At 37.6% G+C, this 22336-nt stretch overlaps 1 protein-coding gene across 1 annotated transcript in view; it reads right to left on the bottom strand.

The window, feature by feature from the left end:
* The window catches only part of Gsk3b (glycogen synthase kinase 3 beta), a 190502-nt gene extending 170977 nt beyond the window's left edge, over window positions 1–19525 (bottom strand). Inside the window, 1 exon segment of the mRNA XM_047563722.1 lies at window positions 19325–19525. Within this exon segment, the coding sequence (XP_047419678.1) occupies window positions 19325–19412 (88 nt within the window). The 5' untranslated portion in view covers window positions 19413–19525.
* Window positions 19526–22336: the final 2811 nt, after the last annotated feature.

Below are 22336 nucleotides of genomic sequence, written 5' to 3'. Positions count from 1 at the left end.
TCTAACCTTCAGTTTGTAGAAATAAGAGAAACATGTTAAGTGACCACAGAGACAAAATCAGCAAAATCCAAAATGTAGGAAATTCCAAAGAACAAATAGTCAGATCTCATCGATAAATAAATGGCAAGGAAAAGAGAGGGAAAGACAAGTTCTAACCAATTCAAGGGTGATTTTAAAACAGCAACAGAATGTACCATATGGACCCTGTTTTGGATCCTAATTCAGATAAATCATTTTTTTTTTAAAGGAAAAAAGGTATGATCAAGGAAATGTGAACACTGAATTTGACAAAGTCAAGGTTTTCTTTTTGAATTTTTAGAAGATGGAATCAGGGTACTGTAATTAACTATGTTCATTTGTTTTGAGCATTCTGATCTTTTAAATATATAACATATGCTGGGGAAAATCATGATACCTGAAATATATTTTATTTGGGGGTACAGGTGAAAATAAATGAAACAAGGGTGATTATATCTAATTATAGAAATTGGTGATAAATACATGATGGTTCACTATACTACTCTATCTAGTTTTATGTCTTTGAAAGCCTCTTAATAATTTATAAGTAATTTAAAAATAAAAAATCCTAAATGGAAAAAATATTCACCATCTGTTTGGATGTACCAGGTTCCCACAAAGTTGAATGAAAATTACTCCATTCTACAGGAAGCCAAATTCAGCACCCACAGAAAGCCAAGTTGAAGGGAAAGGGTCAAGAGAGATGGAAAAAATGAAGACAGTAAACAAAAAAAAAGAGGAATGTGATTCATTCTTCTCACCTTCATCCTAGTTAATGACAAAGCAGTGAAGTGCTGCTTGCTACTCCTTTAAAAATGTCCTGGGTAAAGACAAAGAGTATTTTACTTTGCAAAAAAGTTTCCCATGAAAATCTCTGCCTCAAGCTGAGAAAACTGATTTTTCTTAGAGCTCCTAAGTATTTTGGCTATTTCAAAGCAAGAAATAAAAAATTAGAGTGAATAAAATTCTCAGAGAGGGGATAAAACTCTCCCCCACTTCCTCAAAACTGAAAAGGATAGCAAATAAAGAAAAAAAGCATACAATAGTCCCTGTACCTCAATTCACAATTAACAGCCTTAGTGGTTCTGAATGTCCTAAAAAAATCACCCTAATTTTGGAGGGCATCTCAGATAACTGCAATCTCCTGAATGAGACTATAGACATTCCAAATGGAGAAAAAGATTCTCACATGCCAGAGCTGTAATGTACAAAGCTGCTCCCCACCACACACACCTTTCCGGTGCAGCCATTTTCCCTGCCTCCCAACCACTTGTCAGTCCGTGAACATCCTAACTAGCTATTGGTTCATCAGTCAGTTTGCAAGTATCCTTCTCCGTTATTGGTCCCCTGTTAGCCCTGCGGAATTCAACTGCTTCACAGTAGCTACCCCCGCCATCTTTTCTCATCCTTCTCTCTCTCCTACTCACTTTCTCTATCCTCCTCGCTTTCACACTCTTTCTTGCACACGCCGTTTCTCGTTCCCTTTCTTGTCCTCTCATTTTCTCTCTTACCCTGCAGGGAGACACTCTGTTTGCTTAATAAACTCCCTTATGTGATTTCCCGTGTCCAGCGTGGTTTCTGTGGGATCCCTTACAATACCATTCTGGTGTATTCCAGAATGAGACAAAATCAGCAAAATCCAAAATGTAGGAAATTCCAAAGAACAAATAGTCAGATCTCATCTCATTGTTTAAACATTATGATTAAACATTTAATACCTAACAGTCAATGTAACACAAACTGCCACTGCAAACACACTAGTCTAAAGCAGTTTAAAATATATACATATATACAGTTTTAAAAGTCTGACTAACATCTGATCTACTTAAAATATATACCTCACATCAAAATCAAACAAAAAGGGCTGGGTTATGTTCAGTGGTAGAGCCCTCACCTCCCACATATGAGGCATCAGTGGGTTCCATCATCAGCACCACATGAAAATAAATAAAGTAAAGGTATTGTATGTATCTATATCTGAAAAAATTTTTTTTTTAATTTTAGGGCACTTACTGTGAGAAAGAGAAAATCTGGTGGTCTATTTTTAAGATAAAAGTATTCAGCCTTAATTGGATCCCATTGTAGCCATTTTAATTATAGCCCTTTCCTTTTGCTGCCCCCAATTTAAAAATTACCCAATCATGTACATCATACCCTTGAGTCCTCCAATCAGGGCAAAGGGCAGTACTACCTTGGTTATTTACCTGCTGACTGCGAGCCGAGAAGTGCTTACTAGCCAGGTTCCATTAGTATGCCCTTCTGTCAGAAGTAAAATGCCTTGCTTACCCACTTCCAAGCACATGTGTGATTTCTTGTGGCACCTTATTATTTCTAACAATTCTGGAAACCAACATGGGGCCCAATAAGTCCCCTAGGTGTCACAGGGACACCCCCCTCCCCAAAGGAGTTGTGTCTTTTGCTTCCTGCTGCCCTGCTGTGGTAACCTTACTGGGGGCGGGGGAGTGGGGTAGGGACCAAGACAACTGCCATCCCTGAGGCTAGCTAACAAAGGACCCAAAATCTGGAGTAGATCAAAAAGTGGATTAGCAACACAGGGAAAGGGGCCATGCAAGTACTGCAACAACCAAATAATTCTGTGCTCAGACCAAGGTAGGAAAATTAATTCTCAAGCTTAAGAGAAGTACTTCTTTGGTTGCTCAGGCTATCCCAGGGTTACAGGAAAACGATGATGATGCAAGAAATCCTGAGTGAGAATGAGCACATGGGGACGGGGTATGCAAGAAATCCCCAACAAGAGTATTAAGGGGGGGGGGGGTGCTGTTGAGAACAGAAGGTAGGAAACTCAGTTACAGGAACCTACCAAGAGTAGAAAAATTTTAAGCCTAGGGAAAAGGAAGATAAACAAGATTCCATACGTATGAGTCTTCTTTTACTTAAGAACTTCTTCCTGAGGACTCGTGGACTTCCACATTCTTTAATATTTTGTTCTAATTAGTCGCGCCTAACTAGAGTTTCTAGATCTCTGTTTTTCTTTCTACTGTCTGGCCAATTAATTATTCAAGGGTTAACTCTCAAATATATTAGAAAAGGAAGGAAATCCTCTCCTTTGAAGAGTTCTAAGCAAGAAAAATAAATGATGGAAATACATCTGCCCAAGGAGAGTAAGTGGCCACTTAAACCTTTGATTTTAGCATCCACCATAGCTGACAGACTCTATTCCTAATGTTCCAAACTGCACACAGGCCTTTTCCTTGTCTGGGTCATACTGTAAAAATCTGTAACCGGCTCTATTTTAATTTCTGAAGGATCAATTTACAGTGGTAGAGTGAAGATGTCTTTGAAATTACTAACCTACACATTCTTCTAGGTAGCCACCCAATCAAGAAAAGATTAATTTCTATAAAATGTTTAAAGTACAATGCTCATTGCTTTTAAGGATTTTTCTTTGGCAGGAATAACTGATTTAGTGTTAACTAGACTTGTCTGATACCTTGATTTTAATGCATAACCTAAGTTAAAAATGGGTAAATCAGATTTAACATAAGTGAGATAAACATTTATGAATATGTTAGAGGAGATGTCTGATTAATTTACAAAGTGAAAATATCAAAACATCAACCACTAAGTTTAAATTTAAGTGTTCCTGACTTCTTAAATTCTATAAAGCAACATATATTTGGGTCTATTAATTATGTTTTGATAAGTTGATAAATGGAAAATTAGTTTTAGGGTTGTTCTGCTTCTCCACCTAAACTAAAAGCAAGGTTACTAAGAGTAAACTTTTAATAGATGTAATTCTATATATTAGGAATAGAAAAAGTTTAAGCTTTGTTTTAAGTAAAAAAGAGTATTCATCTTATTAAAAAGGAGTAATTTGTCTAAATTCAGAAACTATAAATTTGTCTAATTTCAGAATGTAAACTCAAAAATCAACCACTAGAAGAAGGGAGATATAAAAAGTTATAGGTATGAAAATGGATGTTTCTGGATGAGAAAGTTTTTCTGTATGATAAAGTAATATTTTTGTGCTAAAGTCCAAAAGGAAAGAGAGGACAAAACTAAAGATACAAACAATTTGTAGAGTGTCCAAGTAAGCTGCGGAAGGTACATAAAATGTTCTCCAAATCATGCAACTATAAGCCGACCTTTTCTATTCGTAAACTACCTTCAAAACTACATTTGACTATAAACTGACATATTACAATCTGGCCTCTATGCCAGATTGTAAAGTTTTACATTTTTGGTTTAATTTTATCATGCATCATTTTTAAGTAACAATGAAGAACAGAGAAGATCTTCACATGCAAAAGTAATGAAAGCAACAACAAAAAGTACTAAGACCATTGACCATCGGAAATAATAAGAATGGAGGCAGGTGAAATGTAACACTTCTGTTTTTTTCCTTAAATCAAGACCTGATGTGTTAATTGGGCTTCATTTTTGCATGATCATTCATGTACCCTTAGGAGAGTAAAGTAGATAAGCTCTCCAGCCTAAATTACCTTGGTTGGAATGTAGGCTCTGCCACCTGTTGGTATGAAACCTTGGCAAGGGTTATCTAACCTTTCTATGGCCCTGGTTCCTCAGTTAAAGATAACAAATCCAGCTCAAAACTCACTCTGCAATACGGATTTTAAATGTACTTCTTTTTTTTTCCTTAGTTAAAACCAAATTTAATTCTTGTTTTAAGGAGCTTCATCCATCTAGCCACTGTTAAATAACCTGATCAATTTTAAAAGAAAGTTATATGTTGTTAAAACTTTTATTGTAAAAGAAGAAAACAATTTAATCTTTATGTGTACATGACAACTACAGTCTGCTTAGTAACATGACAAAAAATATAAGCTCCTAAAGGCTTACCCTAAAAAACCTTAATTCATCAAATTTCACACAATTTTCCTATTTCCTTTCCAGGTTATACAACGTAGCAATTAAGGTGACAGGTTCAATATATGGTTATGAATCTTGCTCTGTGTGAGGGCTCAATAAGCCTCAGTTTCCACACTTATAAATTACATTTGCCTTATAAAATTGTGGTAAAGATTAAATAAGAATTATATTGCTTAGGATAGTGCAATGATACAATAAGTACAAAAAAGAAGTCTGGAGAGTCTGAATTTGTTATCTGAACTTACTCCCTACTAGCTAGAAAAGTGAATAAATCAACTAAAATGTGTTTATCTCAGTTTCTTCATCCATTAAATGGGATAATATTGTCAAATAAATCAATATGAAAGTTAAATGAAATGACAATGCTTGGCACACAGTAAACACTCAAAGAGTAGCTAAATCTGATGGATTTTAGTCTTAACATCTAGCCACCTTCAATAGCATTTAAGGAAAATCAATACTCAACATAACTACAAACTTTTTTCTAGTTTCTTTCCTGCCCTCATTCTATGGTCCACAATAGTATTTTTCATCTCTTCCCTACACTTTAGAAAATGCACAGATTTTCTTGGCAATATGTGATACATCATGAACAACAAAAAGATACAATGTATTTTTTAAAATTAGACATAAGGTAAACTACATTTTAAATAATATCTACTCCTAAATAAAGCTGAAAGTGAACAAGGTATACATACAATTTATATTGGTAACATATTCAAAGCAATAAAGTCAGTCAGTCTCCCGCCTCTAGAGATTTTTCTTTTCTAAGGACCCAGGAACTGGCCCACTTGCTCCCACCTTATAAGTCATGACAAACATACCCTCCCTTCATTTCTTACTTCGTTCTCATTCTCCAATGTAGAAGAGAAATGTAAAATTAGAATATTTTCTCTATCCTCTCAAGTACACAACCAGTTTTTAAATTTTCTAGAAACTGACAGGAAATATATTTAGATAGATTGTTGATTCTTAAGGTCTCAAAAGTTATTACTAATGTTCAACTGAATTTAAACAGAACTACATCTAGTTCTTTAGTAATTCCTCTTGGTTCAAGAAGGACACAGCAAGTATTTTCTACTTACACAGAAAACAAATCTCTTCCTTGTTTAAGAATTATACCTTTGGCCAGCCAAACATCTCAAACGTACAAAATTAGTCACAGAAGCAGGATACCACAATGATCAGTATAAACCAATTTATTTCTCAAAACCAAATATGGACAGTCATATTTTACAGCTATTTTTAAAATTACATTATTCAGGAATATAACCAATACTGTTTATTAATATTTCACCCTGAGAAAGCTCTAGAATTGATGTATTAATGTGCACTAGCATATCCAAGAAATATAAAAGACCCAAAAAGAGGTCCTATAGAGTTTTCATAACTTCTCAATACTACAGTCACACACCTTAGTATATCTATCAAAAAAGGGATTATTCATATTTAAATACTGTCTGCTTACTATTTTATCTCTATTCTTATATAAAATAAACTACTTGGTGAAAAGCAATCTGTCAGGTTTCTAAATCTCTAAATCTCTCTTCTAGCCTCACCCACTCCAAATAAAACTCTGGAAGGTTTGAGTTTTTGTAGTAGGTGCACATTTGTAATATTTCAAAGGTTCTATGCTTACCAACCAGTGCACTTGAGTTCTTTCGTTCATTCGCCCATCCATCCTGAGTTCAGAGTCACTCAGCGCTGAGCACATAAAGAAGGGTCTATATATCTGTGTCTCTCTCTTTCCCTTCCCTACTACTATTTCTTTAAATTTAAGCAAAAACCACATTTGACTTTATAAGCTAATTTCTCTTATCAAAACTTAAATGTTCCTAGAAACATCAGTGACAGTTTGATGACTAGGTAATTCCTCACCATACCACTACTACCCATAGCACCAAAACAAACCACCTACAACTCATATATGTATTAAGCAACCCAACACAGAAAGCATTGTAGAAATGTAAAGGTGAATAAAATACTTTATGCGCGTCGGAATTTGTGATCTCCCAGAGAGAAATAAGTTAACTAGAATGTAAGGCAGACTATAAGAAGGGTCATAGAGAGTGCTACAGTAGTAATGTGCAAATGAACTTCAAGCCTCGTGGTTAGGCATGGATGACTATATGGTTGGGGTAGTTTTGAGACTCTGAAAGCTGACTACGTGTTTGAAAGATCAAGGAAAAGAACAGATGACAACAGGCAGGCATGGTGGCGTGCTCCTGTAATCCCAGAGACTCCAGAGGCTGAGGCAGGAGGATCAAGAGTCCAAAGCCAGCCTCAGCAACTTAGAGAGGCCCTAAGCAACTCAACAACACCCTGTTTCTAATAATACATAAAAAAGGGCTGGGGATGTGGCTCAGTGGTTAAGTGCCCTGGGTTCAATCCCTAGTACCAAAAAAGAAAAAAGAAAAAAAGAAAAACCATTTGTACCAATAAAATTTCATTGGGGCTAGGGCAATTATGTTAATGACAGTTTCTAACAAGCATACCAGTAAAAATCTACATATTTATTTTAAAGCTGTGCCAAAAATATGGAGAAAAATCATTACCCCCTATAACAGGCGGTTTTCTGAAGAACATAAGTCTTTCAATCTTTTTTAATGACATAAAGTTCCAAAATAAACTGAAACACGACTAAAAACAAAGAAATGATGCAAATCAATTAAGTGTTTTTAATCCACACACATCTTTTCATTACTTGAAAATAACACAATAACTGATCAAACAGGTTGAAAACAATAAAATAATTCCTGAACAAAATGCTAAACCTGTACTGTCCAATACAATAAACACTAGCAACATGTGGCTACTGAGCACTTAAACTGTGTTACTCCAAATCAGTATTTTAAGGGTGAAGTATTAGTTTATGAAGATTTAGTAACCAAAATAAATAAATAAATAAAAGAATAATTATTACACTGATTACATGTTGAAATATTTTGGATATAAAGGGTTAAAGTATATTTCACCTGTGTCTTTATTTTTTTTATATGACACAGAAAACTTAAAACTGCATGTGACTCATATTTGAAGCTTACATAATTCTAATTAGCTCTGGTCTAATCAATTCCTTGATATCAATATTTCTCAGATTTCTTTACTTGCTTCATGCTGTTGCTTCATGTTAGAATGGTAATCAGCAGATGATAACAATATAAAATAACCTCCAAACATTTCTCAATGTCTAGAAACTGAAAAGGTGAAAACACCTGCCAAAAAAATATGCAAACTTTCTAACTATACATTTGGAGCAAATATGGAAAAAACAATGAATTAACAACTTTTCCACATACATTTACCAAACAGTATTTTGAGCACATATGGTTGATGTCATGAAACTATGTTAAATAAGAACTATTCAAAGATGCAGGATACAAAGATATAGGATCTGCAAAACAGGAAAGTCAATCTGAAGAGCAATGAAAGAAGTCAGAGGATGACAGCTGTTGAACGAGTTTGGATACCAGCAGCAGAAGGAGGACTCTAAGAAAAAGATTATCCAAAGAAAAGGGGAAGGGGAAGTCAGTAGCCATCCAGGTACATTTGTGGGGGGAAAAAAATTGACAGCATGTCACTGCAAACATACAAGAAAAAGAAAATGCCAACAGTAAAGTCCAAAAAAATTGAAAACAAAGGAAATGTGATCATTGCTTTGGAAAGGACTTCATTGTTCCTTAACATGTTAAAAATAGAATTACCATATGACCCAGCAATTTCACTCCTAGGTACACACTCAGAAAATCTGAAAATATATGTCTATGCCAAAACTTGTTCATAAATGTTCACAGCAGCAATTATGTATTCTAGCCAAGAAGCAGAAAAAATTCTAATGCCTATCAACTGATGAATGGATAAATTATGGTATTTCAAAAAAATAAAATAAAATTATTATTCAGCAATAAAAAGAATCTAGGTTTCTAAGTCTGGCTTTTGAACTCTCAATCCTCCTGCCTCAGCCTCCTGAGCCTCGGCAATCACAGATGTACACCACCACACCCAGCTTAAAACATGTATCTTAAGAGGAAATTTTACAGTATGGAAATTCTCTCAATAAGGCTATTTTGAAAAGGAAAAGTGATCACTGGTTTCTCCTAAGATTACTTACTGTTCAGTGTCTAAGTAATAAAAATAACTTATTTAATAGTTTAACTAAAATAGTGACTAGTTATATTAGAATAATAGCAAAGGAGAGATGGAGATGGCAATAAATGATATCTACCATAATTAGAAGATGAAAAATAATATCTTAACATTAATTTAAGAAACAGATTTAAAGCATGTTAAATAAAAGTGGAAAAACCTGTCATAGTTAAGATTGCATATGACTGGGGATAGATGATTAGTTTTCATTATAAGCCTTTCTGTACTATTTGATTTCTTTAAATCACATTAATATATTACTTTATAAAAATAATAAACTTTTCTTTAGCTGGGCACACTGGCGCATACCTACAATGCCCATGGAGACTGAGGCCCCAAGCAACTTACCAAGACCCTGTCTCAAAATAAAATATTTAAAAAAGGGCTCAGGATGTGACTTAGTAGTTAAGTGCCTCTGGGTTTAATCCCTGGTACCAAAACTAATAATAATTTTTTTTTAAAAAAGGGGGTGCTGGGGGGGCTGGGGAGATAGCTCAGTCGGTAGAGTGCTTGCCTTGTAAGCACAAGGCCCTGGGTTCGATCCCCAGCACCAAAAAAAAAAAAAAAAAAAAGGGGAGGGGGTGCTAGGGATGTAGTTCAGTGATAGAACACTTTCCTAGCATGTGCAAGGCCCTGGTTTCATTACCAGTATTATAAAAAATTATTATTATTATTATTATTATTATTATTATTTTAGAAGACTGCAGAATGCTTGATTTAGGAGAATGAAACCATGCGCTCTTAAAGAGGTAAAAGGCACAGGCTTCACTGACACTGATGCACTCTGCGCCTCTGATCTCTCAAGAGAACAGGTTTTCTCATCTAAGATGTTAGAAAAATGGAAAGTCAAAGGAAAAAATTAATTATCCTTTGCCTTTTTCTCTACCATGAAATAAACATCTATTTCTGGAAAAAAAAACACAGAAAATACCTACTCAGCAATATAATTTCTTAAATGAACTTACAGTAGGAAATATTTTTTAAAGTATTTTTGGGTATAGATGGACACAATACCTTTATTTTATTTACTTATTATGTGGTGCTAAGTATCCAACCCCAGGACCTCACACATGCTAGGCAACTGCACTATCACTGAGCTACAACCCCAGCCCCAGTAGGAAATATTTTAAATATGATACTAAGTATTCACTGCTTAAAATTATTAGCATCTTACCTCTAACTGTCAAGATAGGACGGAGCTCTCTCATCTTTGCACTTATTCCCCATCTAACTCACAGTCAGAAAATAAAGGTTTATTAATCTAGGATGACAAATAGCAATTTTCTAGAGTAATTGATATAACTTTTGTTTTAATTCTAACACTCTGGTCAATTTAGGTACATATGCACAAAAAGGAAGCCACTGTAAAAATCACTTATCTGAAAAGATACAGAATACCGGTGGGCATGGTGGCACACACCTATAATCCCAGCAGTTCAGGAAGCTGAGGCAGGAGGATTAGGAGTTCAAAGCCAGCCTCAGCAAAAGCTAGGTGCTAAGCAACTCAGTGAGACCCTGTCTCTAAATAAAACACAAAACAGGGCTGGGAATGTGGCTCAGTGGCAGAGTGGCCCTAAATTCAATCCTTGGTACTAAAAATTTAAAAACCAAGATACTCAATACTTATGGAAGGATATTTAAGAAATTGTAATGTCATCCATCTCTGGGAAAGGGAACTGGTAATTACAGAGCAGGAACAGGAAAATTTCACTGAAGAGACCATTTTTAAAATTGTTTTAAAGCAAAATACATAAATAAGTATGAAAATGTCTAGGACACAGTACCCAATTGATATTATTGTTATTGTTATGTTATGGAGACATGACACACCTTGCTTTTATATATACATATAATTATATAACATTGTTGAAACTCCACTAACTCAAAATTTAAATAACATATAGAGGGTGAAAGAAAGTTCTGAAATACCAAGAGACCAACAAATGTACCTACTATATAATTCTGTCATCCTGATTCCAGGCCTAACTCCACACTCTAATTTTTCAGGTACTGCTTCCACAAACTCAGAAGATTAGCATTAGCAATTTATTTGATACATGTCACAAAGAAAGTGGTTTGGTTTGGTTTTGTTTTTGTAGTGCTGGGGATTGAACCAAGGGCCTTATGCATTTGAGGTAAGCACTCAAGCTATATCCCCAGTCCAAGAAAGTGGTTTAACTAATTAAAAAGAATTAACTGAGTTCATAGAGTAAGGAAAAGTAGAGGATGTCACATTAAAGTTGGGTTAATCTTCCTTGTTAAGAAATCTAAAACTCCTAACCTTTTTAATTATATCAACCAAATAAGCCCCTAAAAATTTCTCAGACGTACAAAAGAAAAGTACTTCACCATGATCATCCTTTTTCTTCAGAGAAAAAATTAACACACCCACCTTTTCAAATCTCATTACTCAAAGTCAGAAATGTATCTGGCAAATGTACTATCTAAAAAGCTATTCAAAATTTATAAGAAAGCTTAAACAACTCCATGCAATGACTAAGCATTCAACAAACAGAAGGTAACAGGCAGGTAAAAATCTGAAGTGTAATTCCATACATACACCAAAGAGAAAAAAAATAAGAAAATAAGCTTTAAGACAGATATTCTGTTGCTGTATTAAATGTAGATGGACAACGGAAGGAAGAGTTGGAAACATACCCTTGGCTACCATACTAAAGACTTTAGTACCTTTGTCCATATCACTGAAATCCAACTAGAGGTTGGTCAATCAGACAGAGATGACCCAGTTCTCTTCCTCATCACTTCAGTGACCAACAAATTAGAGGATGTTTGATGTGAGAAGTTACTGCAGAAACCCAGCTCTCCAGAAGAGACTTTCCTGCCTCCTGCCCCTTTAAAAGAGAGTTCAATTAGTATAATTTAACCTTCTCTAGGTGAACATTTTGAATAATTATCAGAGTGATTTCTCCTGGAGCTACTTGAGCCTACACTAAATAATCCCAATGTGCACATTTTCTTGAATCTCCTGTCTAATCTTTTTAGTAACGCTTAACATTAGTATCCATCCATTCCCTTCTAATGTGTGGCTTTAAGAAATCAGACAATTAAATGAATTAGAATTGTGTTCAACAATGATAAAGAACTGTTTAAAAAAAAGCCTTGAAGACCCTACCCATGAGCAAAGGGTACATTCTATTTGTTGGCAGACACAAGCTGCTCAGGATAGTTTTTAGTTTACTTTTGGATTGTTAACTATCAATCAATTCCAAAAAGGTCAGGCTCCAAATAACCTAATTTCATAGTGATGTATAACTGATATTCTTGGGGCAGAGGATATGCGAAGGAGCTCCAATTTTCTGACACTAGCAAATGCCCAATATATAATTGAGTAATTGGTTGAATATGCAATCAAAAAAATTTAAGTTTGGCATCAAATTTTAAAAGGGAGAGGTAAAGACAATTATCATAAACCACAGGAAGAGAGACAAAGAGAAAAAATAATCCTTCATAATGACTAATCTGGTGAAACATACTCTAATGTTACCTGAGGATATAAATATATAAGAATTTATTTATGATCTGTCAGTACTGATCAAAAAAAAAAAAAAGTGTTCTGACTAGACATTAAACAAACAAAAAAAAATCACATATTTTTCTTCTCTGCAGGTATAAGCCCTAATACTTACATTTTTAATGTCTATCTTAAGTTTCTCCTGATATTTTCAAAGCACTGATTTTTTCAGTATACCTATGAATGGATAAATACTATATTTGCTAACAGGCATGCCTGGAAATATTTCAAAGCAGTAATAATGATGAAAGCCTTATAGTTATTTCTAAATTATCATTGAAAGACTATCCGAAAAGCAAAAAGCACTTTAACTTATCTATGGAATCCAAGTGTTAAGATAACAGCAATCCATTCTCTATCACAAATACAAAAACAAGACCTCAGGCTTAGGAATCAGAATGCCTGAGTTTAAATCCTGGGTGAGTAACTTTCTGGCCAAGTGATCTTTGATTAGTTGCTTTATCTCTCTTAATTTTATTTACCTCATCTATAAAGCAGGGATAATATTAGCTACTGTATAGAACTGCCATATGATTAATGAGGTTTTGCATATAAAGAGTTTGGCAGAGTATTAGTACTTAAATGAACACTCAACAGATATACTATATTAATCATACTATTGTTCTTGGCTACTTTTATTAAAACAACCTATTTATTTTTAACTTCCTAAGCCAAGGATTGTGCCATGACACAGTGGTAATGGAAAAAACAATATTAATATTACTGTTCTATATCAATGTTTCTAATTTTTGTGCCTGCCTACCTACTAACTTTCCGGCTTTAGAACATGCCTACTCAATCCTAGGCCAATAAATTCATTTAAATTATACAATCATATAAAATATAAGATTTTAGAAAAATTCCCCTTCCTCAACAATGTTTACGTTTTATATTACTGTATGAATTTGAAAGGACAATCAAGAAACTAACAACTCCAGACCAATTTATACGGGAACATAATAAGAGTTCAGTTTTGTACTACTATTGACCATGGTACCCTGAAAACAAAAGGAAAAACTGGTTTGGCAAAATTAGCTTAAAAAAAAAAAATCATTAAAATCCTAAGGAAACTACTGAATACAAAAACATAAGATTCAACCACTTACAAAATTAAAATCTGCCTACCTCCAAAATATAAGGTGAGAAGGGAAATTGTAAACTGGGAGCCCAAATCTACAAAGTTGTGTCTTTGCATCTTATACCAGACCAAGTATATTACAGACCCAATGTCCAGTATGTGCTGAGTAGTATTCTTTTAAAAACTAGAATAAAAATTCTTCATACTAGAATGGATGAAATCTTCCTTTACTTATAAGTTTAATGGTAGGAAACTTTTCAGAAAACAATTATTCTTTAATTCCACTGTCAGTTTTTCCTTGCTGTTGTATTCACACATTTTTATATACACATATTTCTACATCACATTCAGTAAATTTCAAAGACAGTTTGTCTATAACTGAAGAAGAGTGAGTGATATAATCAAAGATGGGAACAAAGACTGTAACCTCTACTTTAACACCTATGAACCAGAAAATTCTTGAAATTACACAAAATTCCCTTTCTATCACTACCACCACAACCAGTTCAAGAAAATCAGCTAGAAAATGATGCTAAATTTCACAAACAAAATCATACCCTGTGGTAATTATATTCTTGATAGAACATCATCCAGGGAATCAGGGTAGCTGTGTTAGTACCAATATACATTCATGTCACACTTATGTGTTCTGCCCCTATATTTTTCATTTTAGGGTGAAATATCAAAAGAGGTACCACAGTCTCACATCCTGTCCATACCCATTCCTCTCTCATAACCCCCTGAAGCCTTATTTAAAAACTTATTGCCAGGTGCAGTGGAGTATGCCTATAATCCCAGCAGCTCAAGAGGCTGAGACAGGAAGATTATAAGTTCAAGGCCAGCCTCAGCAATTTAGTGAGGTTCTAAACAACGTAGGGAGAGCCCAACTCAAAATAAAAAAATAAACAAAGATCTGGGGATGTAGCTTAATGGTTAAGCACTCTTGGGTTCACTCCCCAGTACCAATAAATAAATTAATAATAAATAGACACTGTGCCCAGGATCAGTACCTTTATATTTCTCAGCTTTCTCTGCATAAAGCTCATGAAAAATACATCGTACCCAGTCTCAAAATCTGCTGCTGGTACTTACAAAAACTCTGGCTTTTCCAGTCTTCTGTTTATCCAAAACAGCAATTCACAACTACAACTCAAGTCCAATATGGGGGACAGAGAGAGCAGGGTGCCAAGTACAGTCTGACTTGCCAGTAAAATGAGAAGATGTCGCCCCATTTTCTAAATGCAGTTCCTAATCAGCCATAAATTGGTTTGTGCATCTCTGGGTTATTTTTAAGTTTCTTCCTAGTACCTGTGCCTTAATTATTATCTCACAATTAGCAAGCATTCTATGGATGCACGCAACAAAAGTGCATGCAATTCTTATATGATCATCTTGTGTTTTTAAAACTCAAGATAAGTCTAGTTGGGAAAGGAATGAAAATAAGTTTCTGGTTTTTAGTCTGACATATGAGCAATCTTTTGTACATTAACATGAGAAAACCAAGAAATTGGCTAATTTCTAATAACCAAATTATTAGATATCATAAATTTAATCTAGGAATAGAGAGACACTATGTTGCTACCCCCTCTTTGGTTTTAATCACCATAAAACTTAATACTGCACAATAATATGTAACTACCCATTAATTATTCTCTTTGCTAATAAAAAAATTGTCTTAGAAAAGGTTATTTATAAGGAAACAAGTAACATTCATTGCCCTATTTTCCTCTTTCCAAATCTTAAGTTTAAGCATCAAACCTAGGCAATTAGCTAATTTTCTCCAACAGTATACTAAAAGCATTTATTGCTGGACACTGGTGCATGCCTATAATCCCAGCTACTGAGAAGGCTGAGGCAGGAGGATGACAAGTTCAAGTCCAGCATGAGCAATTTAGAGAGGCCATGTCTCAAAATAAAAAGAGCTAGGGATGTAGCTCAGTGGTAGATCACCTCTGGGTTTAATCCCCAGTACCACAAAATATTTTTTTTAAAAAGCTCTGAATTGGGCACTGTAGCTCAAGACTATAATCCCAGAGACTTGGGAGGTTGAAGCAGGAGGACCATACATCAAGGCCAGTCTCAGCAATCTAGTAAGACCCTCAGCAACTTAGGGAAAGCCTGTCTCAATATAAAAAGGACTGGGAATGTAGCTCAGTAGTAAAGTACCCCTGGGTTCAGTTCCCAGTGGAGGTGAGGAGGAGTATTACTAATAGTTTAACTAAAATTGCAAGGTCAGTCCTTACTTTCTCTATTTTGGGTAAAATGTCATGTGATTCTAAAGAAGAAACCGTATAGATAGATATGTGCTATTTAATAACACATACGCCTGGAGTGAACCAAGAAGAAATCTTGATTTCATCAAAAGGTAAAAAATACTTGTTATAAAATAAACAATTTCTGCTGGAGTCTTCACAAAGTGAAGGCTCTTAGTAGTAGCATTATCATTACTTTAAATGCAAAGTTTACCTAAGTCATTATTTATGAAAAACGAGTTTTAAGCATGTACCAAGGATTACATTAAAGCCTATAAAAAATATCTAAAATGTTTATGTCACAGTCTAATCATCAAAGTATTTTCACTGTCCTTAAATAAATTACCATGGGATTATAACTAGGTTTCAAGTGTGAGGTTTTTGAATCTATACTATAAATTGTTTTTATAGAACTTTAATCAAAAGCATTTAAACACAAATCTTTAGTTTACTTTTCCCAAAGATAAACTTGACATTTTTAGGTATAAACTAGAAAGTATATAATTAATATATTGGAATTTAAATATCATTGCCAGTGACAAGCTGCTGCCTGCTGAATTTCAAGTGAAATTACTGCACACGAAATTCTAAAAAGTGAATTCATCTACCCTCTCTCTCAGCACTTTCTCAATTTTCCCATTACAATTAACAATACAACTCAGCAGTCAAGTCTTCCAGACCAATAACCTCAGAATTTATTTTTAACTCCTGACTCCTTCACAAGTATTCCCCTCAGTCCAATCCAAAGTCCTGCCGGCTTCTTCATTCATACTGTCTCTGAATTTGTTCCTTTCATCCCATTTTCACATTTTAATTTTTACCCTCATGATTCACAATATTCCCTACGATTTCCCTAAAAGGGTTATAATGTCTCTCCATGCAAATCCATCAACTCAACTGCCCAAATCATCTTCCAGTATCTGTTTAACAATCTATAGTAAATCCAGATCTCTCTTGAAACAACCAAACTTTTATAGGCCCCCTTTCCTCTCCATCAGCTAATCTTCCCATAGTTCTCAAGTTTCATTTTTTCTTATTTTCCTATTTAGGCCCTTTCAACCAGATTTACCACCTTGCTTGCTGCCTGTCATACACAACTCACCATCTCTGTGCTGTACATTCCTCCCACCTAGAATAAACACTTCACACTTCTCCGACAGTTCAAGTTACAGTCTTCTTTAACACCTGACTTAAAGCTCACCTCTGCAGAAGTCTTCCTTCTCTAACCATACTTTCTCATCCCTTTATTCTTTGTCCTTCTGAACACACTTCAATTTGTATTTTATAATCTTGCAGTTATCATTCTATTGTTTTCACATTTTTCCCTCATATCTTTTCTTTACCATGAAATACGCTTTTGAGGTCAGGTGCTATAATTTCTTTGGTAGATCTTTTGAACATGAGTTCCTTTGACTACCAGTACCCTAACAAATGCTTAATAATTCCTATTTCTTCTAAATGTCCCTAAAGGGAAGGTTGTCAAAACTCTAAACAGTCACAGTCCAAGTTTTTAAATATTGTTGCCCTTATATAAATTTTAAGTTAAACATCTTAACCTACACACTTAAGAGTCACATATATATGAAGAACTAAGGAGTTATTTTCAAAGAAAACTCTGGAAATAAAATTAAAAGTCCCAAAATTTAACATTATAATCTAGCATTACACATCTCTGAACTAAACATAATAAATGAATTACCTAAAATTGATGTTTGAGTGATTTTTAAACTACAGTACCAAGATGTAAAACATATACACACTCCAGTACCACAGAGACTCTTAAGCAGCTATTATAAGATCTGCTTCAGCACAGCTGAAAATTACACCAGAATTTTAAATAATTATTTTCAAATAACTCCATGAAGTGCTTAGAAAGCATGACCCTTCCTTGAAAGATGCAAAATCAGTTTCCCTCTTCACATACTCTGCGTTCTCTACTAGCTAGTCACCAGGAGAAAAAAAAAACAACTTTCAAAAATAACCTCCCATCAGCTACTGGACCATTGTTTTAGTCAAGTTCCAAAAGCCAACATGAATTGAAATCTTGAGTTCATAAAAATAATCATTTTATGTTGCCTAAGTATACAATCAATCTCACCTAAGAGCATACACATTTGGGTTTTGTTTTTTAATCTTAGTTGGAGGCAACAAAATAACAACTTTCATCTTGCCCCTTTCTCAGAGAATAAGGAAACAATATAGACATGTTTGTCAAATTCTGGAAGTATGTTTAAATAGCTGTCATTAAATACCATACAAACATCTCCACAAATAGATACATTGGAACATCTGATACTTAGTATACCAAACACTTGAAGAACACAGATTTTCAGCACAAATCCAGTCCAAGAGTACAGTCTAGCAACAACCCTAACATAGCCCAAATATCCCTATTATTTCCAGGATCACAGCCTTTTGCAACAGCTATGATGGAAAGGACTAAATCCATATTCTTAAGAGTTAAATCCACAGTTATAGCTAAATGTCAGCTGAGCTAATCCAACAGTATTTTAAATAGTTCTAAAAAGGAATCCACTGTACTCCTGAACATTTAACAAGTAATGTAGGCAATGGCACCTCAAAATTCAACTTAAATCACAATGAGTCAGTGACAATTATTATTTAACTCCGTTTTGGCATTATGACAATACAAACCTCAATCAAAACTTGGACCTACTTCTAAGTTACCTTTTGATTAAACAAATTATATGGTGGCAGATTGGTAATGTCAAAACAGGAAGGTTAGGAGATAACACACTAAACCACTTATCCAATTGGAAACAATACACTTACGATGCAAATGCTGCTGGATATTTATCAGCTTCCACCCGCCCCTACTAAAAGGGAGTGCTGAATGCTCGCCTTCAAACAGCAATGCCAGTTACTGAGCAAGTTCATCTCCAGATTAAGAACAAATAGTTTGTATATCACTCAGGCAAAGAAGAAATGTTAGGAGGCTGGAACATTTAACGTCTATTTAAGTGTACAAAACTATGATAACCCCTGAAATCTGAGCTAAAACATCCTCCCTCATTCCGGAAGACAAACGCTCTGAAAATGTACATAATGGTTTATGGATCAAGTCTTGTCCTCCTCATTATTCAAAAGCATGGACAAGTAAAAACTCCCGTGGCTATTTTAACGTGCAGTCAAGCCACCTGACAAAGCTGACTGCCAAAACCAAGAAAAGTTGAAGACAAGAATTAAGTTCCAAACTAAATCATCCAAATAAAATCATATTCTCTCAATTCAAGGTTAATGAGACCAGGGGAGGAGGTATAGGAGGAGAAAAGAGGGAGCTGCCTCATCTTTTGACTGAAGAAGGGTTTTGCCCTTTGCATTACTCTGACTGATCTGGAGGTCTAATATTTTAAGATCCTGGTATCTCGAGGTTTCTCATTTTAAGGGTGAGGTGGAGTAGAGGTGTAAAATAAAATCGATACTCACTGCTAACTTTCATGCTGCCAAAAGCTGAAGGCTGCTGCACTGGCTTGCAGCTCTCCGCAAAGGAGGTGGTTCTGGGCCGCCCTGACATGATCTCTCTTCCCGAATCACCTTTTCCTTCCTTCCTCCTTTTCTTCCTTTTGTTTTATGTTAGGGTGTTAGGTTAATGATAAATGCAGCATTAAGTTCTCTCACAAGAAAAAAAAAAAAAAGAAAAGAAAAAGAAAAAGACTTCGTTCTCCAGGCTTTTCACTCCTTTTGTATAGCAATTAAGAAAAAAAAAAAAAAAAAAAAAAAAAAAACGAGCGATGTATTTCTCCTTCAAGACAGATCGGTACGGATATTTAACATATAGATAATCTGGGGCTGAAGGGGAGGATTACAATTCTTTCACCTCCCTTTCCTGAGAGAGGATAAGGGGTGGGGGGGGAAATCCTTTAAAAATATATATCACGTGAAACGGGAGCAAATACTTGATTGAAAATAAGTACTTTGAATATTATATTTTCCTCGGGGATTTTTTTCCGAGTCAATGAAGAAGGGAAGCGGCGGAAGGATCACGAGTCTCACGCCTGAAGAGAGGGGGATGGGAAGAAGGGGTGGCTCCGAGATGCGACGGGAAACGCTGCGGCTCCGGCAGCGGCGGGATCCAGTGGGCTGGCGGCGGGGGCCCGGCAAGCAGGAGGGCGGCGGAGTCTCGAGTCAGTCAGAGGCGGGCGGTGGCGGCGGCTCCTCTCCTCATTGCGCCAGGAGCAGCTGCAGGCGGCGGCTGGATCCAGCGGCCATGGCGGCGGCGGTAGCGGAGGCAGCTCCCTTCAGACCCCAGGCAGCGGCTCCTCGACTGCTCCCCATACGCCGGGGACATGGGAACCCGGCAACCGCTTCCTTCCCTCGGGGCCCCCTCCCCCGTCCACGGCACCGGCGCGGCCGCCCTCCGCCTCTCGCCTCTGATCGGTGCTCGCTCAGGAAGTGTCTGCGCTTTGCCCCGAGCCCGGAGCCCTGTCAGCGGCTGCGGGGCCAGGTCCTCTTCGCTTCCTTCCTTCCTTCCTTTGTCACTCGGCCCGGGCGGCGGCGGCGGCGGCGGCGGCGGCAGCACAAACCAGCATTCGCCCGGGTCGGGGGCAGCTCTGTGTGAGGAGCGCCGTCTGCGCAGCCGCCTAGCGCTTCCCCGCTCCCCCTCCCCCTTCCTACTCGTCCTCCGCCTCCTTCCTCCCCCACCCAGCCTTACACCGCCCAAAGCCCGGCCGCCCGCGTAACAGGCGTCTGGGAATAGCCGACCGAGTCCGCGGCCGCCCACTTCGGCTGGGAAGCCGAAACCCAAAGCGGAGCCAATCACCAACGTCGCTCGTTTGCGGCTCGTTCCGGAAAAAGCCGATCTGTCGGAGAAGCCAATTAGAAAGTGTAGTTGAGAAGCCACGCCTAATAAACGGAAAATGCCGAAGGCAGCCGAACGGAAAGAAAGTGGCTTTGCCTTGTTCTGTGGCTGGCTGGAGGAGAAATTCGACAATAGCAACAGTGGCCAATCAGAGTTGCGAGCCCTCAGGAAATAGCAGGAAGAGTTAAAAACCGTGAAACCCGGAGTCGCGGGTGAAACTGCAAGGCTGGGCACCGCGGCCGCCCCGCAATTGGCTGGAAAACTCCGCTGGGAGTGTACCTTTCTCGTTGATTGGTGAAGGGAAGAGGGCTTCCGAGGACATTTGGCCAGTCAGAACTTCTCCTCCCTTGCCAAGGTGGGGAGAAGAAAAAAAGCAAAGGGAGGGCATCTATAAAGCGCCGTCTCATTGGCCTGGAGCTTTGGAGCTGAAGTGGGGGCAGAAGGGAGGAGGAGGGAGGCCGAAACCCCCAGCAGCGGCCAATCGGCACTCACTGCCGTGCAATCGCAAGACCTAGCTGTAGTATGATTGGTTTCTGGCCTTCGGCGGCGGTCCCTGGAGCTGGGAGAGGCTCTCCGGGGTCGTGGCGGACGGTCTGATGGGCTTGCCTGCGGCTGCTCCCAGCCAGTGCGGAAACCGCAGATGGGGCGCCCGGGCTCTCTGCACAGCGCAGCCGAAACTGCTGCGGTCAGCGGGGCAGAGCACAGAGCGCTCAAGCGAGCAGAGGGGCGAGGGGGCTCTCCCCGCCCACGGGAGGCCTTCTGCTGGCACGGCTCACTCGTAGCACCCCAGGCCCTGCTCTGCACGGGATCGCGCGTGTCGACTATTTGGGGGCGTCGTCCCCGAAAGGGCCAGACGGATAAGGGGCCGCCCAGGCCTGGTACGAGCTCTCAGAACGTAAAGTAGGAACAAAGCTTCCAGAAAGGCATCGCCTCTGGGCAGCCGCGCCCGGCCCAGGCGCGGGGACCACTGATTGAGTGAAGCCCACTGCGCCTGATGCGCGTGGCCAGGCCCGGCCTTCTGGAAACGCCCCTGAGAGATGAGCTCATGCTGGATGCGCGCGCTCCTTAGGCGCGACTGTCCTGCGCAAAACGGGCCCAAAAAGCAGGTGAGGGGAAATGCCGTCAGGCCGGATATCCTGAAACCTCCAAGGAAACGGAGAATCAGAATTGTCCATGGTAGCTTGAATCCTTTGGAACTAGGGTGATTCATAAAAGTGCTGTTTGAGTAGTCTTCACATGTAGGCCAAGTGTCCATTGTTCTAGAAAAACAATTCCTTTGGTCTGCCAGAGAACAGTAAGGTATGGCTGCGCCAGACTTTAAAAAAAGGTAGAATGAACGCTCACCGTCCTGTTTGTAATCCAGTGGGACTTGTAATTTCCATCTGCAGAGTCATCCCTTTCTGTTAAGATGCTATCGCCAGAAAGAACATGTAAAAGTACGCGCACTTGATCAGATTACGGGCTAGAGCTTTGAAAACTGATGATGGACTTGGGACAGAACAGAATAAACTTTGATAGCAGACCAGAAAGGTCTAGATAGGGTTTGCAGACTCAGATATCTGTCTACAGAGGCTGGACAAGTAAAGCAAATGACACTTGACTTGTGTAAAACAACGGGAAATGATAGGGAATGTGGCAAA

The sequence above is a fragment of the Sciurus carolinensis genome, chromosome 9 (assembly GCF_902686445.1).
Source record: "Sciurus carolinensis chromosome 9, mSciCar1.2, whole genome shotgun sequence".
Lineage (NCBI taxonomy): Eukaryota > Metazoa > Chordata > Mammalia > Rodentia > Sciuridae > Sciurus > Sciurus carolinensis.
Note: the sequence above shows the minus strand (reverse complement) of the source record. Positions and strands in the feature narration are given on the sequence as shown.